This window comes from Eschrichtius robustus, chromosome 8, assembly GCF_028021215.1.
Source record: "Eschrichtius robustus isolate mEscRob2 chromosome 8, mEscRob2.pri, whole genome shotgun sequence".
Lineage (NCBI taxonomy): Eukaryota > Metazoa > Chordata > Mammalia > Artiodactyla > Eschrichtiidae > Eschrichtius > Eschrichtius robustus.
In genome coordinates, this window is record NC_090831.1 from 107648412 (window position 1) to 107667004 (window position 18593).

An 18593-nucleotide genomic window follows, 5' to 3' on the forward strand; every position below is an offset into this window, starting at 1 on the left:
GACTGGAGAATGAACAGTCAAGCCTTTCATTAGTGCCAAAGGCAAAAGAGCACCCCTAGAAAAATAACTTGGAAGCAGCCTCTAACAGGCTTATCCATGGATGGAGGCTTGATTTGGGAAAGATATCAACACTATTTACCCTTTTAAAAAGTCAGGATTGAAAAATGACAAATTTTAAATCTGACATATATGAGAAAAAGGGACTGTCCTTTAGACTGAAGAGATTTATGCAACCCATGATCTTGAATTGGATCCTGGTTTGGACAAATCAAATGTAAAGGACATTTTTGGAACAACTGGGAATTTTGTATATGGACTGGGTATTAGACGATATTAAGGGATTATTAGTTTTTGTTGGCTGTAGTACATAGAAAAAAAGTTCTGTTTTTTTAGAGATATAACCTGAAGTTTAGCATGGGTGGAATATTATATTACATATGTTCTTTAAAATACTTCAGTATAAAAGAAGTGAGTTATAAAACCAACCAACCACAGTCACTAAAAGAAAGTACGACATTCTGGAGAATAGCTAGTTTCCTTCATGGTCACTTTCTCAGTGGGTAGTCTATTTAGTTGGGGCAGGTCAGGGTCAGCTTCTCCACCATGGACACCAATGCTCTCCACCAGCAGTGAAAGAGCCTTGGGGAGCCCCACTCAGGGGAGCCTTGCATTAGAAGGCGCATGGAGAGGGGTCTCTTCTGAAGAGCCTTCCTCCCTTTGTTATAGTCTCTTATTCTGTTATTATCAAAGTGAAGAGAGAAAATTATCAGCTTACCATTCACTATAACACATCAGGAGATCTCCTGGTGATATAATGAACAATGTCTTGTCTCTGGTTTAGGAATACTTCTTTGACTAGAATCACAAATAAATTCTAGGCTTTGCAGCCAATCTGAAAACTGAAATTTTGCCTTTGTTTACTGCTCCACTGTAGTTTTCCCAGTCTCAACTTCCTTTATGTCAGCCCATTAGACAAGGAGGAAAACAGTTCTCCAGCTGTAAGAATCTTAACAAATATTTTATTAACACATACTGACGTATTCCTGGGATATGAAACCTCAAAACACTGTCCCCACTAAAGACACTAAAAATGCTCAAGTCCTGGGTCCTCCGTCGAGTTTCGTAAGGAGCCCTGGGTCCTCCGTTGAGCTTTGGAACCATGCACCCCTTTAACAGAGCCAGGGTCGCCCTACCTCTCCCAGCCCACATCCCTGTGTTGCAAACAGGTTTTCCCCTCAGTCAGATGCAGATGATGACATGCATACCTTTGCAAGGGCAGGGGCTCCTTATGATTAAACCAGAACGGAGAAAAACTTAGCATCAGCTGCTCAAAAGGGAATTCAGGCTTCATTTTTCAAAGCCACTCATTCCACTTCTCTGCAGGAAGGGCTGGAATATCTTCAGGATGAGCATAAAGATTCCCACTGCCGGAATATTCGGAATACCTTCCTTGATTTCTCAGAGAGACTCTATAAATAGAAAAGCTCATTATTAGAGATTAAATTCTTTTATAGAGACAAAGGATGGGTAATAGCTTTAAGGCGTGGTCTGTAAATTTCTCCCACAATGATCTACATATGTCTAGCAGTGAGTAAAACCAGTTAATCTTATATTGTGCTACATATAATATACACCTAAAGCCAGACTAAAAATCAAGAAGCTTGAGTCTACTGTTAGATTACTGCTAACATACTCGGAGCCTCTAAAATACGGCTTACGTCCTCCTCCAAGCATCCGTATGTGTCCTAATCTTTGAATGTGAGGATGACACTTGTGACCCAGCATCAGTGCAGCACACATTTTGCACTGATTTCGCATCTGTGATGCTGAACTGGCCCTATTCATCATCTCTTGTGAACAAGGATTCATATTTACAAGATGCCTAGCTGGTGCTAACAGTATAATCTCAGGCCAAGGAATGAAACAAAGTTAAATGACCCTTAAGAGTTTAAACTATGACCTTGGCCTTCTCAGATTCATGATTTAGCCAGCAGAGCTAATAATAGGAAGAATCTCACTGCCACTTGATCATGCCTGTGAAGTGACCTGAGATTCTGAGAAATGGTGTTACAGGGAGACAAAACAGTTCACTAAAAGATAAAAGTTCTCAGTGAAGCAGAACACTTGGTTCTCTCTGCCTTTGAGAGTCATAGTGAAAAGCACAAGGTCTCAGTGAGAGCACAAACATATCTAGCAAGATAATCCATAAAGTTCACTCCAATTTCTGACAGAAGATGACATTTTCACTGTTTTCTTATACTCTTTGCGGCTGAATGTCTCAATAAAATAAAGTTCCAGGGGGGAAAAGTTTGAACTCTTACTTGTGACTGAGGGCAATTTAGTTAATACAGTGACACAACTGAAAGAGATTTAAGTTGAAAAATAGTATAAATTTTTTTCTAACTTCAAGATCCTTTACTGCAGAGCCTCTAAGTTTTGTACTTCCCAGTCACAGCAGCTGTGGGGAATCTTAAAAGACAAGTTGCTAAAACGGACCTTCAAAGGTCCCGCATGCCACGCAGTACAGCGCCCCCCCCAAAAAATTAATTAAATTAAATTAAATTAATTAATTTATTTATTTTTGGCTGCAATGGGTCTTCGTTGCTGCATGTGGGCTTTCTCTAGTTGCGGCGAGCGGGGGCTACTCTTCGTTGCGGTGTGCGGGCTTCTCATTGCAGTGGCTTCTCTTGTTGCAGCGCACAGGCTCTAGGCATGCGGGCTTCAGTAGTTGTGGCTTGCAGGCTCTAGAGCGCAGGCTCAGTAGTTGTGGCGCACGGCCTTAGTTGCTCTGCGGCATGTGGGATCTTCCCAGACCAGGGCTCGAACCCGTGTTCCCTGCATTGGCAGGCAGATTCTTAACCACTGCGCCACCAGGGAAGCCCCTGAATGCACATTCTTCGGCTTCTAGCATCACTATAGCTCCCTCCAGTGGAATTCTGTGACCCTACAAAACCATGAATCTGGGAATGCTTCTGATAAACATCTGCTGGCAAGTATTGTTTTACTTTGTCCTTGGAGGGAACAGAGGTCAGAAATTATTATATTTACACTAAGCAGGTTACATGGCAAATTTGGGAATGAGCCAGTAAAGGAAAGAGAATGCAGTTTTTGCGATTTCTTGATGCCCACCCTCCTCTCACTTCCGCCCTCTGCACAGAGCAAACACTTGAGTTGTTTTCTCAGCTGTCATGACAGGTTTGCATTTACCCACAAGGGTCACCAGCAGCAGTCATTACTGTGATGGCAGCTGAGGGTCAATGCACAAGGCTGGGGCCGCGGAACACAGCAAAGTCACGTGCCCACCATGAGGAATGAAATCGAGGCCGTGGTGGCAGAGTACAGTGCTCCGTCCTGACAGCTAAGTTAACGGCCAGGCTCCAAGTGCAAGCGACAGTGACTCAGATGGAAAAAGCAGCTGCTCTGCAACACTGGCAGCAGCCTGTTATCTCTTTCTGTTTCTGTATTCCTTTTCTACTTCGAGTCATTTGAGTGGGGAAGACAAAGAATTTATCAGAATTTGGTGGAATGCCATATGCTAAACTGCAGAAAGAATGAACCAGTCCCATGCCTGTTCTCTAGGATGAACCCAGACTGAGTCTACCTTGACTTATGAAAGCTGGGGGCAGGCAGGGTGCTAATTATAGGAGCAGCCTCTTCTCCTCATCCCATAAACAAGAAGTGCTGCACATGATCGGGGCAGTGGCTTATCTCACCATGGAGTCGGCTTCAGCTGGCTGGTTAGACTCTTTGTGGGCCAAGAGGATGTTCAGCACTGCCTTCCAGCCTGGCTCTGCCGGGGTGCTGGCATCTACCTCAGTTCCACCATTCTCCCTGGTTTCTTTTCCAAATGTGATATTCACCCAAGGACACCAGTCTCGATGCTGAGAAGTGGGATCAAAGAAGCTTCGGGAAGATGTGTCCTGAGAGAGGAGGAAGAGGAATCCGTGTTAATGAAGGGCAGATACTATGTAAGTTCAGGGAGGCATTGCTATAAATTGTCAAATCCAGAATCTCACAATGCCCACATTTCTAGTTTTATGTTCTCCTTTAAACTTCGCCTATGTATTTCCCTCTCACTTTTAAAATTCTTTTACTCCCTTCGTGTTAAACCATCCCTTATCAGGTCTATCCTCTTTTCTCACTACTGTCCCCTTGGGCAAGACAAATTTATTACGTTGCCAGAAGACGTCCCAAAGAAACAAATGGCAAAACCCTTAAATTTTTTTTCCCTCTGGTCACCCAACTGTCCCACCTTTAAACTTATTCTCATGGCCTCCTCGTAGCCACAGGACCAGGCTCAGCTCATGCCTGCTTCTCTGTGCTGCACGGTGAGGGCTTGGGCGCTGCTGTGCTCAGGGGCCTCCACACACGCAGGTGGACTCACCGAGCTGCTGGAAGAGCAGAGGCGAGCCCGTTTGGCTCTCCGAAGAGGACTAGATGGCACTTCCAGGCCAGTGGTGTCTCCTGTTCCCATGCTTCGGGTCACTGGGCGGGTTCTGGTGGTGGGGCTAGCGGCCTCTGGCTCAGGACGGTCGACAGGACTGGAAGAGTCCCAGCTTCGAGTTCTAGAGACAATGGGACCTGGGCTCCTTTCAGCCTGAAGGAAAGGGGAGATGATGGAAGTACCCTAATGACATTAATGACTACAGTCAGGAGAAATATTTCTAGAAGCACGTGAAAGCTAATATTTTTAAAACTATAAGAATTTAGTTTCTGAACTGTCTGCATAACTAAACTCTTCAAAGAATATTAGATTTCTATACAAAATAATGAATTTAGCATCTCCATTGCAACTGGTGATAAAACCACTCTGTAATATTCTGATCAATGTGGTTATAAGTGAAGCTTAACCTAAGTTAATTATATAACCTAAGTTAATTTCCAACTTTTCTGCCAACAACACTTTTGGCAAGAATGCTGTTTTTAAAAAGTCCACCCTGGGACTTCCCTGGTGGTCCAGTGGTTAAGACTCCATGCTCCCAATGCAGGGGGCCCGGGTTCGATCCCTGGTCAGGGAACTAGATCCCACATGCCGCAACTAAGAGCCCGCATGCCGCAACTAAAAGATCCCACACGCCTCAACGAAGATCCCGTGCGCTGCAACTAAGACCTGGCACAGCCAAATAAATAAATAAATATTTTTTAAAAAACAGAATAAAATTTGAAAAAATAAATAAAAAGTCCACCCCAAACAAGCCAACTAAGTCTATACCTGCTCTGAGCCTGGGGAAAACGAGGCATCCTGGCTCCGAGTCATCATCCTCCGAGGAGACTCAGGCACCAGAGAGAAGCGCTCTGGCCGGCACTCAGAGCCTGGGATGGGGGAGCTGGTCAGACCAAAGGAGGCATCCAGGTCGGTCATGGATGACTCGATCTGCTGGAAGCCCCAGAGCCCCACCTTCCTCATACACTGTGAACATGTTATCAGGGAGAGCTGCATGGGTTCCAACGAAGAACTAGGTAGGAATAGAAAAAAAAGCGCGTTTTCTCAGAGGATAACATTTTCAAGGGACTATGCATAATGATCTGCGAGTATGCTTCATCTCATCAAACAAATCTCTGCAACAGGCCAGTGGGCTGGGAACCACCTCCTCTCAGGGCCCCGTCCTCCGATGCTAGGACCCAGCTTCGTCATCTCTCACGTATTTCCTACAGAAAGATCTAGGGGTCTTAGCATGCTCTCTATGGCAAGCCTATTTTAAAGGTAAGTTTTATAAATTTCTCATGTCCCTTTTAAAGTTTTTCCGTGTAAATGAAAAGTATTGCTTAATCTGCCAAAGAAAGCATATTTAAAGTAAATCAAAATTGGTCTGACAGTCTTCTGTCTCAGAGGGAGTCTGTGCTGAACTGAGCAGCTGGAATGCAGACACCAACTTGGGGCCTAGAGGGTTCCAGCTGGTGCTTCCTTCCGTAGTTTTTATCAATTAAACTGATTTTTCCTTTCTAAAACTAGAAAGGAGCTTCACTGTTTATAGGAACACGAATTCCCAGCTGGGAAGTGATAGTAAAAGAAACAAAGTTCAGGCGTGTTCAAGAATTCCTGAGTTCTAATTCTGGTTTTGTTACTAATTCTTCCTATCCCTCCTCCACCCCCTTAGTTTTTCTTTGTCACTGTTTTTCTCACAGGAAACACCATGTGATCTCCAAATGCTAGGAGTAACTGCTGTGTATGGGTATATAATGTTGTCACAGTTTACGTCCCCAGGCAAATTCACTAACCTACACGCCCAGCCACACAGGGAGAGAATACAGGAAGTGACGTGGATTTGGATGATGTCTGAACCTAGTTTGGTTGCAGTTTTTCTCTCATCAGTTCGGTGATCAAGTTCATCTTCAAGCAGGTTCAGGAGAAGACTGATCTTGTCTTCTGTCAAGCACTACAAAGGAACCAAGAGAAAAGACTTAAAGTTTCAACCACCATGAAAAGTCATAGATAATGATGTACCTAGGTGGTACAAGGCAAAAATCATGAAAAAAATGACAAACACGAAGACAATTCTCTTCACTGGAGAAGACTTACTATCCAGCACAGGCTCAGGTATCACACAGAAGCTTTCTGAACTGCCCTGGATCTGCTGACTGAGAAAGGGGCAGTGTTCCTGGAACTACCACATCTTTTCTTAGTACTAACTTGTTTTCAAATTACCAATTGCATATTTTCCCTGAAACCTGTAAATTTCAAACCCAAATAATCACAACAGACTACTACTAATTTCTTGGCCTGGCAATGAATTTACTTTTGACACCACAAAAGAGCTTGCCACAGTCTTTACTTTTGTTCTAAGAATAAGAAAGCACTATGACAGGGTGAAAAAACTTTCATTGGCTAGAGACAGGAGGATATTTATAACAGGCATCAGAGGCTAACAGTTTGGTGCTAAAATCCATAATAGCTTCTCAACTTGAAGCAAAATCATAGCTTCTATTTCCTACAGTAAAGTTTGTCTTGACAGAATACCCACAGGATGATGAAATGGGACAGTAAATATTCAGTTTCAAAGTGCAGATAGGACAGAGCATTTCAAAATTTCTATTTACAAGGGAAAAGGGAGTTTATAACTTCTCCAGCACTTTCTTTGGGAAAATGGTATGCGATTAACCATATGAAGCCACATTTCAGTATCTTCTGTTAAATAGTTCAAGTAACAAATTGAGATAAAATTGAATTTACGCCACTTAAAGAATCATATCTAAAAGTTTAAATGGAACTCACTTATTTAAACCCTCAAGTCCTCTTTACGGTAGAGACTGAAAAAGGTCAGTTAAGAGACAAACAAGTAGTTCTCTTCTTAGCTATCTGCAGCCTCTTGTCATTAAAAGAAATGCTTCATGCTGGCGACAACTGAAGGCCACTGTATGCTAGCCAAGAAAAACTCACCATAGTTTTTAAGTCCTCTGGCCTCAGGGAAGGAAGCTGGAAGTCCAAGTGACAAAGGCTTTGAAAACGATCTACAAATTCACTAACAAGAACCGCAGGTTCATCCAATGGCAACATCCCAAATCGATCTGTGGAAACAGTAAACTGGGAGATTATATTGGTACAAACTATAAAAAATAAAAAGCATGTATAGAACAACAGGGGAAATGTAAATTGATGATATTCGATGATATTAAGAAATTAACAATAACACCTAGACTTGTGATAATCAATTAAAATAATGTAACTGAAGTGCTAAAAATAGTTCCCAGTGCACAGTAAGTGCTGTGTATCACAGTTACTTCATCATTATCATCATTATTTATCACTTGTTTTTTAGGATTGTTTTAGGTATTGTTTTTAGGTTTAATCTCAATAATGTTTTATTTTCCTTAAGGGCAGAGACAATATCTCACATAATTTACAGATTTCTCATTACTCCTACCAATAGATATTTGCTATTATCAAATAATATTAATTTTCTGATGCTAAAAGATCAGTTATCAGAGTACTGATTTTTATTTCTCAACAACAAAATGATTACAGTATGGTTTTTAATATCATTTGATAGAGCTAAACTTCTAGTACTTTGGGTCTTAAAATGATTACAATTTCTTGAGTCCCAGAATCAAATGCCCTAATATTTAAAATCCTTATCATCTCACTCTAATACTATACTTTGGTTCCTAGAAACCCCATAATGCTATTTTCAAAAAAGAATTAATTTACTTGATGGGGGCAGGGAAATCCTTTCACAGTGTATACGTATATCAGATCATCACATTGCATACTTTAAATATCTTACAATTTTGTCAATTATACTTCAATAAAGCTGGAAAAATAAACAATAAAAGAAAAAGAAATTACTGATTTTTTTGGATAGAGCTGTGATAGTACTTTTGTGATTATGTTTACGTTTTGGCCACACTGTGCAGCATGTGGGATCTTAGTTCCCAGACCAGGGATCAAACCCGTGCCCCCTGCATTGGGAGCATGGAGTCTTAATCACTGGACCACCAGGAAAGTCCCTGAGATTATGTTTAAAAAGCAGAGTCTCAGGAAAGGTTTCTCAGAAGAAGTCAGGTCTAAGCTGAATTGGAAAGACCAACAACAGTGTGTAAAAGTAAAGCCCTAGAGGATAGCACATGTGGGGAATTCTAAATAGTCTCACAGGGTTGGAACACAGTATTCCTGTGGGGAGACTAGTCGGAGAGAAGGTTAAAGTATAGACAGCAGCCAGACCATGATTTTTTTAATGTATGTGATGAGAAACTACTGGAAGATTTTTTAAAAGAAAGAAGTGAAAGTGATATTATAGACAATATGCATTAGTTTAGAGCAGAGACTAAGGGGTCAGTCTGGATGCAAAGAAATAAGCTTAGCAGACATTAAGGTGATTTAAAGTAGTAATCCCTCTAAGATACGAGTGGCATGAGGATGGAGAGAAGGAGCATCAATGTTGAATGAAGGAACACTATCAAGCACACCAACATCTGCATAATGGGAGACACAGAAGAAAGACAGGGAAAGGGGCAGAAAGAGTATCTGAAGACATAGTAACTGAAAACTTCCCAAATTTTATGAAAAACAGTAATCTATACATCTAAAAGCTCAAAATCTGTGTAAGCAGAGAAGGGAAGAGTGAATATGCTAAATAGAATCAGAGTAGGTAGGAAGTGTACAAAGTACAGGAAGGATTGATTAGCACTTGTGATGACACATAACTTGGTAAAAAGGGTGTTCAAGTTATAGTCACACACAACGATCATGTAGAAAGAGGGTTTCACAGGAGGTTCTAAAATGAATAAGCTGGTTTTCCCAAATGGAATGTTAACTAGATAAACACTATCTCTCATCTCCTAGAAGACTAAAATTTTAGATGGCCCTACTTATTATAAAGCTTCAAACATGCTACATGTGACAACATGGATTAATTTTAAAAAAGTTGACTCCCCCTACAAAAGTAGGTTGCAGAATATATACAGAATGATAACATTTATAGAAAATTTTAAAACAAATAAATAGTGCCATATATATTGCTTCTAGATACACGTAAATGTTGTAGACTTAGAAACCATGTAAGCAAATCATGGACACCAAATTCAGGATAGTAGTTATTACAGGACAGGGAGGCAGGGAATGAGATTGGGGAAGACTACACAGCTGTCTCTGTAATTCTTCCCGATTAACAGAAAGAAAGCAGGGTGGGGTGGTTTTGCAAGGATAGCAAAATGTTAGTATTAGGTGGGGTTGGGTGGTAAATACAGAAATGTTTCTTATATTATTATTATCTACAATTTTTTCTATACTTGAAACACTCCACAATTTTAGAAATTACTCAAAAGGTTAAAAATAAAACAAAGAGACACTTTCTGTATTCAAGGGCAACAAAATATTCCTTAAGAGTTTATCAAATTATTTAAAGTTGGGACTTCCCTGGTGGCGCAGTATAAGAATCCGCCTGCCAATGCAGGGGACACGGGTTCGATCCCTGGTCTGGGAAGATCCCACATGCCGCGGAGCAACTAAGCCCATGTGCCACAACTACTGAGCCTGCACTTTAGAGCCCGTGAGCCACAACTACTGAGCCCTCGTGCCACAACTCCTGAAGCCCGTGTGCCTAGATCCCGTGCTCTGCAACAAGACAAGACACCACGATGAGAAGCCTGCGCACCACAACAAAGAGTAGCCTCCGCTCACCGCAACTAGAGAACACCTGCGCACAGCAATGAAGACCAAACGCAGCCAAAAATAAACAAATAAATTAAAAAAAAATTATTTAAAGTTGTTGCAAGCAACCAAATAGGTCAAAAAACGTCATTAATTTTAAAAGGTGAATCATTTTACTAGAAAAGTCAGGTAATAAAAAACTGAAATCAATGAGAAAGGTGTGGACTTTAAAAAAGTGAGGTTTAATAATAAAAAGGAAACATGTCCTGATGACCAGTGGCTTTGGTTTAACAAAACTTGGGAGAAGAAACCAGGTCCCAACACCTATCTGATCATCTTCTAATTCAGGATTTGGTCTGATTGTTACAACCCTAAGAAAGTACTAGTAAAAACCTATGAAGGGAAAAGAGTGAACAGAGAAGAAATTAATCCCATCATGAAAATGTCTTCACATAAGTTTAAATATGTGTTTTACAATTAATGTAGGTGTATATTTTGTCTACTTTAAAGTATATGATATACTCAAAATAATCAGTCCTAATAAATTAGTAACTGTAATTTAAAATGTTTACAGGGATTTAATTTAGTTTGTAATTATTGGTAAATGTTAGAAGAAAATTACCTTCACAATTTTATTAGATATGCTTAATAAATGCAAGCATTAAAGTATAAATAGTTGAGGTGTTCCTTTCTCCACACAAAAGTCTCTTGAATGTTAAAAAACCAAATCAAGGGATGATATAATTGGAAGGTCATATCTGAGATGTATTTAGGAGGCAGAATGGGTAGGACCAGCTGGTGATGATAAGGAGGGGCATCTAAGGTGACTTTCAGGTTTTTGGGTAGCATAACTGGAGGGGGAGGTAAGTAACATCTACCAAGATGGAGACAACGTAAGAAGTGAATAAAGTTTTAAGCATAAGATGAAGAAATCAGTTTTGTATATTTTGAGTTCTAGGTACCTGTAAGATTTTAAGTGGAAATGTTTAGAAGGTAGTTGAAAATATGAGTCAAGTTCAAAAGAGAGATCTGAATAGAAGTCAGAAGTCTTCAAGTAGGTGGTAGCTTAAGTCACAAATGGGACCAAGAAAGTAGAGTGTATTGTACAACATGGGAAATACAGCCAATATTTTGTAATAACTGTAAATGGAAAGTAACCTTTAAAAATTGTACAAAAAAATTAAAATGCAAAAAAAAAAAAGAGAAAGAAAGAAAGAAGAGTGCATGGTAGCAAGAGTTCGCAACCACCAACATAGGCCTTAGCAGATAGAGAATCTATCTCTGCCCTGGGTGTACTGGACAGAGAAGATTCAAATACGCATAGGATTGAGTTTTGTTATACAACACAGTGAAACAGCTAGGCCAACAGCAGGAAATCCTTGTTATACAGTCATTTTCACTTTAAAAATTCTATTTCTTAATAATTCCTTTTCTATCACCTCTTCATATATCAGTAGATGGCACTCTACGGTCACTTTCCAACTATTTTTTCCTCTTAGTGGTCACTCATGGAATATTCCTGGGCATCAGTGACCCTGGAATTAGCCTGAGCTGTCCTACTGAAATAAAAAACATACCTACATGGCGCTGATTTCTGGTCAAGCATGAAATATATGGATTAATAGTGCTGCATTGTAACCATGGGTCCAAAGAGTTTTGCCCCTGGTCTTGGTGAGCCCCCTGGCGGGCTCGGCTGTTGAGGTTGGTTACTCAGCAGGAATATGCCAACACGACCAGCAAAATAAAAGTAAATCCCACTTGAGACTACATCTTGGGCTCCCTTGTTCTGAAGCATTTTGTGCACACATCAGTGGTTTCTGATTCGAGAGAGAGTGCGTACTGCCACAGCCCTTATACGAGGACAAGAGTAACCTGCACCTGGCCTCTCCAGACCCCTTACCATGGGGCAGTCTTTGGCTGTGATGATATCCTTACTTCAATGCTACTGATATATTGTGCTGTTTTACTGTAATAAACTGTAGATTTGTAATCACTCTCATGTGGGGTCCTGTGAGTCTTCTTTAGCAACTGAACCATATTTAACTGCCACCATTAGTGCCATTAGTGTACCAGGAAGCCTGGGTAGAACATGGGGCTGTTTGCTCTGGTGGGAAAAGCAGAGAGTCTGAAATCAGATAAAACCATGGTCATGGCTCCTCACTAGCTGGTTTTAAGACTTCTGATTCTTGGGACTTCCCTGGTGGCACAGTGGTTAAGAATCCGCCAGTCAATGCAGGGGACACAGGTTCCAGCCCTGGTCTGGGAAGATCCCACATGCCATGGAGCAACTAAGCCCGTGCACCACAGCTACTGAGCCTGCGCTCTAGAACCAGCGAGCCACAACTACTGAGCCTGCGCGCCTAGAGCCCGTGCTCCACAACAAGAGAAGCCACCGCAGTGAGAAGACTGTGCACCACAACGCAGAGTGGCCCCCGCTTGCCACAACTAGAGAAAGCCCGTGCACAGCAACAAAGACCCAATGCAGCCATAAATAAATAAATAAATAAATAAGTAAATAAAATAGTAAAAAAAAAAAAGATCTCTGATTCTCAGTTTCCTCACCTAAAAATCAGGTTGATATCTACCTCCCAGGGCCCCTGAGAGGATTAAACGGGATAATGTATGCACGATTAAACCTTTGGCATGTCAAATGCACTTAATAAATAACACAATAAGTGAATGAATATTAGTTCTCTTGTAAAGCGCAAATAGACAGGAGGAAAAAGAAACTTCAAAGGCTAGATTTTTGCAAAAAAAAGAAAATATGAGAAACGCAATGACTGGGGGTGGGGATGAACTGGGAGATTGGGATTGACATATATACACTAATATGTATAAAATAGATAACTAATGAGAACCTGCTGTATAGCACAGGGAACTCTACCCAATGCTCTGTGGTGACCTAAATGGGAAGGAAATCCAAAAGAGGGGATATATGTATACATATAGCTGATTCACTTCGCTGTACAGCAGAAACTAACACAACATTGTAAAGCAACTATACCCCAATTAAAAACAAATAAACAAACAAGCAAAAAAACAAAACAAAAAAACCCCGCACTGACCAAGAAGAGATGGTAAATGGGAAATTTTGTAAATAAGTACCTGGGGAGGGGCTGTCTGGCCAGAAACAGAACTTCTCATGGGCAGTACACAAGGCTTTCTTCAGCTCAGCACATCGTTCCTTATCTGAAACCCACATAGGTAACAATGCCTTATATAGATTCAAAATCCAATGGCCAAAAGCCTTTAAGAGTATAGATACAACTAAGAATTAAAATAACTCAGAAAAATTTTAAAGATATGAAATATTAGCAACTGAATAATCTTAATATTTTTCACAAAACAAGTTCTAAATCAAGATTCTAAAAGCAATAACAAAGGAGATATCATGTATCTTATAAGGCAGGCATTCCAAAGTGTGAGCCTTCATAAAAGGCCTGTGTCTCTTAGCCTAAGTATAAATTTCGGAACTATAAAATAAACATACTGCTGTTAGTTTCCCAGAATACACAAAGTCAGGTTCACTCTAAAGTAGCTGAGCTTTAAAAAAAAAAAAAAAAAAGTAATGACTAAAGCTAGTAATTAGGGAAGACAATCACAAATTCACCTTGTTATATACAGAAGTACACATTCTTTGATCAAACACAAGTGACTGGTCGTTTCAGAAAAACTAGTATAGATATCTTTTGAATATGGAGAAAAATGTAATTTGTACTTTATACTTACATCTGTCAAAATCAAAAGCTGGTTGTAAAGTGGCACAGAGAAAAGCTTGACAGCTGGAGCACTTCAGCATATCACATTCAACTGTGACCCAGCCATATTTTGCACAGACCAGTGGAGACAGCTCAGGGGGCTTACCTGCCCATTTCAAAGAGTATTCACATTAAGAAAAACAACATGCATGTGCATTAAAATGAACAAGTCAGAAATGAAAACTTTAAGTCAATCTATATAGGAATAAACACATTAAGAGGAAAAGCAACAGGAAGCCGTATGTATTTTATATGTTTAAAATGTTTATTTTATTATTGGTTGTGGGGTACAGTAGAAAAACCATTCACTTTTGCTTAGTATGAAATACCAGGGATTTGAAAACACTAGTGAAAGCACTGGGATTTGCCTAAGCAGTAAGGGATGGTGAAGGTCAAACAAGCTGAAATATTTTATCACTCATCTCTGCTCTCCTATTGTAGCACATCCACTTTTGCCTTCTGAAGAATAAAGTCAGTAAAATTGATAATATTCATTATTCCTCCCTGCCCCAAATTTGACTGTTATATACTGATGTGTGTGTGGTATGTGAGTTTTAAGTGAGCTGAGAGCATCAAGAGCATCTGTAAGTATGTGCATGGGAAATACGTCCTAAAATATTTATTGATCTTTAATATTCAACACTCAGCTTTTTCTATTTTACCTATAGAGCTCTTGTTTTACAGAGCACAGGAAAAAAAAAAAAGGATAAAACATAAAAGATACAGGAAAGTTCTATATTTTTACAAGGGATATAGGAACTTGAAAACATTCTAATAGCAGCAAAAGGAGGACTGAAGGCTAGAAACAGAATCTAGATATAAATGTTAAAGGAGTTTGGATTATGTAGAATAAAAGTAATAGAATCACTTAACTAGCTTAAGTTAAATAAATAATTATCATATCAAAGTGGCAATCAATTTATATCCAATGGGAACAAAAAAATAACAAAAGAAAATGATTTTAAATGCTTTATCAATATCAGGAATTAATCCAAGGAACAGCAGTAGAAGCATGGTTAAAATACTTTCCCCTTCCTGAACAATTTAGTCCTAAAGCCACCAGGTGGTGAGCAAGGCGGAGGACTAAGCCAGGAGGGTAGGGGAGGCAGCTCATCGCATGGTGTCAAAAGTCAAGTCGGGTAAAGAGGGAGTCCATACAGAGGGGGACCTACCTTGGGGTGCTGTAGCCAAGTGGGGTATAAAGAGCATCTACATGGGGCTCCCACTCACCAAATCAGGGGCAACTGGAATCTCAAAATATATAATAGTAATGGATTATAACCCATTGAATAAAAAAGGAAATCATGAGCCCATGCTGCTACAATAAGTTACATAAAGTTTGATGAGGAATGTGGTATTTACATGGTTTCAAAGCACATCCCCACAAAACAGTTTAATTACAAAGGAGGAAAAAGCTACTTTACAATGGAAAACACCAACAGACACTCCCTTAATCAACTGATCAAAATGATGATAGCTGGTAAAGGGACAGATCAAAATCATGTGCCACCTGACAGGATGCAATGAGAACACAGCATTACTTCTGTGATATTCCTACATAACCTGAATCTAATCATAATGAAACATCAGACAAATGCAAGTTGAGATACACTCTATAAAATACTGGCCTATAAGCTTCAAAAGTATCAAGGTCATGAAATTCAAGGAAAAACTGAGGATTCTCAGCTGGATCCTTTTGCTATAAAGAACATTATTACTACAATTGATGGAATGATTATGATGTAAGGGTTATACGGTAGTAATTTATTATGTGAATTTCCCAATTTTGATGGTTTCATTGTGGTTATGTAAGAGAAAGTCCTTGTTTGTGGGAAATATTTGGGGGTAATGAGGTGTCACTTTGACAACTTACTTTCAAGTACTCACAAGGAAGTTCTTTGTAACCTGTGCAACCTTTCTATAAGTCTGTAATTGCTTTAAATTAAAAACACTCTAGCAAATAGAAAATGGCAAAAGTGATGTGATGTCAGTTGAGATCTAGCTTCTATCTTGCTCTCTCTTGCTTGCTCACTCTGACTGAAGCCCGCTGCCATGTTGTGAATTATCCCTGTGGAGAGCCCACGGAGCTCCAGCCAAAAGCGAGTATAGTACTGAAAACCCTCAATCCAGCCATGAGGGAATTAATCCTGCCAACAAGCACGTGAGTGAGCTTGGAAGTGGATCCTTTCCTAGTCTAGCCCTGAGATGACTGCAGCCCTGGCCAACACCTTGATTACAGTCTGAGAGAGATCCTGAACCAAAGGACTCAGCTAAGCTGTGCCTAGATTCCTGATCCACAGAAATTGTGAGATAATAAGTGCTTGTCGTTTTAAGCCACTAAGTTTTAGGGTAAATTGTTGTGCAACCATAGATAATTTACAAAGGAAAATCTTGAAAGAGATAGGAAATGTAGTATAATGTTAAAAAACATTAGGTTTGGTGCTAAAAGCCTTACAACCAGGGGACCCCCAACCCAACCCCCAGGCCTCGGCCTGTTAGGAACCGGGCCGCACAGCAGGAGGTGAGTGGCGGAAGAGCAAGTGAAGCTTCATCTTGCTCAAATTACCGCCTGAACCACCCCCCCCATCACCCACCCCTGTCTGTGGAAAAACTGGCTTCCACGAAACGGGTCCCTGGTGCCAAAAAGGTTGGGGACCGCTGCCTTACACTGTAATTCCAGCTCTGCCATTTGCTAGCAAGTTGACCCTGAGTAAGTCATATAACCAACTTGAAACTGATAATATACATGGAAATACTATATACAAATGTTAGTTATTATTCCTTCTTCTCTCAGGCTCTTAGTTTTTTCTTCCGTAAAAAAGAAAGGTTAGATCTCAAATATCCCTTTGAGGGATGACATTTTATGATGCTAATTTTCCTAAAACATTTCTTACCAAGTTTAATTCTAAAAATTAAAAACATCAGAGTAAGTGGTGTTACTCCTAGAAGAATAATTCCAGAAGCAGGCAGAAAGTGCAACTCACTCGAACCAAAAAGGATATAGAAAAGGTTTCCACTCTGCTAAAGAAGGCTTCTTTGCTTGTAGATTCCAATGGAGGTTCTTCTGCTTGGGGTGATCCATTAACTGACTGGAATGTGGCAGATGTGTCCTTCCTAAAATAAAGTGGCAGAACTATTGGTAATCCTTTCAAGGCATCACTTTGCCTAAACGTTTTTTATCTAGCTTCTCTGCACATTGTATCATCAATCACGCCACTCTGGATTTTAACCTTTCTAAATATCATTTCAGTCAGGTAATTTTTCTGTTTAATATTGTCAATAGTTTCACAGTACTTACTAAGCAGAATCCAAATTCTTCAGACAGGCATTCAAATCTCTACAGTTTGGCCATAACTAAATTTCAAGCAATTTCTACCTTGACCATGCTCCACTAATCCTATACTGGCAAACTATGCTACCTCACTCACTGCTCTCCAACAGTATTTTGCATAATTTTCGTAAACACAAAATAAGACTCAAGGCTTCTGTGCATTATCCAATTTGAACCACCTTAGAAATTTAACTATTTTAACAGCAGAAAATGACAATTTTGATATTTCTACCTGGATTGATCCTTGATATGCACTTCTTCCCCAAAGGAACTAATTTGAAAATTTAAATCAAAGTAAAGAATTTTAGCTATTTCATGAAAAAATTCAAGGAGAAAAAAACCAGCAAAACAATTCTTTTATATTCAGTGAAAGGCATTTCAACAGCACCTGGGAAGTGTAGACGCAGGAACTGCTGAAGACAAAAGTAATTTTAATGAAAGTAAGATTACACCAACTATTATAACTCAAAATAAAGGAATTTATTCTAAGAATCCTTCTGAGAGTGACAGAGAGCCTCAGGGAGGTGTGGATCTTGGAAAAAATTCAGAGCTTCCATAAACTTGGATAGAAAAAAATGACATTTACTTTGGTAACCTCTCACTGAAATGTAGCATTTCCTTCCATTATGAATGAAGATAATTTAAAAACCCACAGTAGCATCAGCAGTACCTGTAAATTTGTCATCAATGGAAATCACAGGTATTTTGTCACCACATTATGGTTGTTGCACATGTTTTGAAATACCGTTTATGCTCTCGCTACTTCAAAATTATGGTAGATAACAGACCTATTACTAGATATTATTTAACTCTTAAGTAATGAAGCGTTTTACCGCATCACTTTTTTTCTTTTACTTCTTGATAACTGCATTCCAACGTAATTGGTATCCTTTATAATCCTATGCAATTTACTTTATGCATTTAAAAATATAATTCTGAGAAGGTGTTCATAAACTTTACCAGGCTGCCAAAGGTGTCTAGGACTAAAAAAGGTTAAGAAGTCTAAGAGAAATCAGGTGCGCACATTCAGTTAGCGGTCCTGTCTTTTTCCTTCCTCCCAAAACCTGTCTTAAGGCAAAATTGCACCCAGTGCCTCCCGAGTAGAAGATTAAAGCCGACTAAGCGAAGGAACCCGAGTCTCTTCAAGATCCCGAGTCGCAGCCATTCCCACCGCCCGAGTTACAGACCCAGGGTATCCTACCCTGGCCTGAGTCCCCCAAACCCTCTCCAAACTGCCGTCGCCAGACCCAGGGTGGACTCGCGGACTCACGCTTCGGCGCCTCCCTCTTCCGGGACAATCCCCTCATCTATCAGCTGCCGGACTTTCTGGGGAGTCCCTTCTGGGGAGCGAACAACCGCACTGCAATTCTTTACGACTCCCGCAGCAAACGTTAGCCCCTCACTGGGCGCCGCCATC

General features: G+C 40.1%; 1 protein-coding gene across 2 annotated transcripts; it reads right to left on the reverse strand.

Annotated features, from left to right (window-relative positions):
* Positions 1 to 999: 999 nt before the first annotated feature.
* Positions 1000 to 18593, reverse strand: ZC3HC1 (zinc finger C3HC-type containing 1). 2 transcript variants are annotated; one of them, XM_068549448.1, is made up of 10 exons: positions 18447 to 18593; positions 16848 to 16959; positions 13817 to 13967; positions 13193 to 13276; positions 7379 to 7506; positions 6220 to 6377; positions 5213 to 5456; positions 4385 to 4597; positions 3714 to 3920; positions 1000 to 1469 (listed from the first exon to the last, which is right to left on the reverse strand). In XM_068549448.1, exons 1-10 carry the CDS (start codon positions 18590 to 18592, stop codon positions 1401 to 1403), a joined length of 1512 nt encoding a protein of 503 aa, XP_068405549.1. In that variant the 5' UTR covers position 18593; the 3' UTR covers positions 1000 to 1400. The 2 variants fall into 2 exon arrangements, with proteins under 2 accessions (XP_068405549.1, XP_068405548.1); XM_068549447.1 differs by having other exon boundaries at positions 4385 to 4627.

Excerpts from the sequence above, each read along its gene's own strand:
- ZC3HC1 (XM_068549447.1), bottom strand. The coding sequence starts at position 18,592 with ATGGCGGCGCCCAGTGAGGGGCTAACGTTTGCTGCGGGAGTCGTAAAG. Across the intron at positions 7,507-13,192 it reads GCCAGACAGCCCCTCCCCAG|ATCGATTTGGGATGTTGCCA; the intron begins GTACTTATTTAC and ends CTGTTTCCACAG. Across the intron at positions 5,457-6,219 it reads CTGTGTGGCTGGGCGTGTAG|TTCTTCGTTGGAACCCATGC; the intron begins GTTAGTGAATTT and ends ATTCCTACCTAG.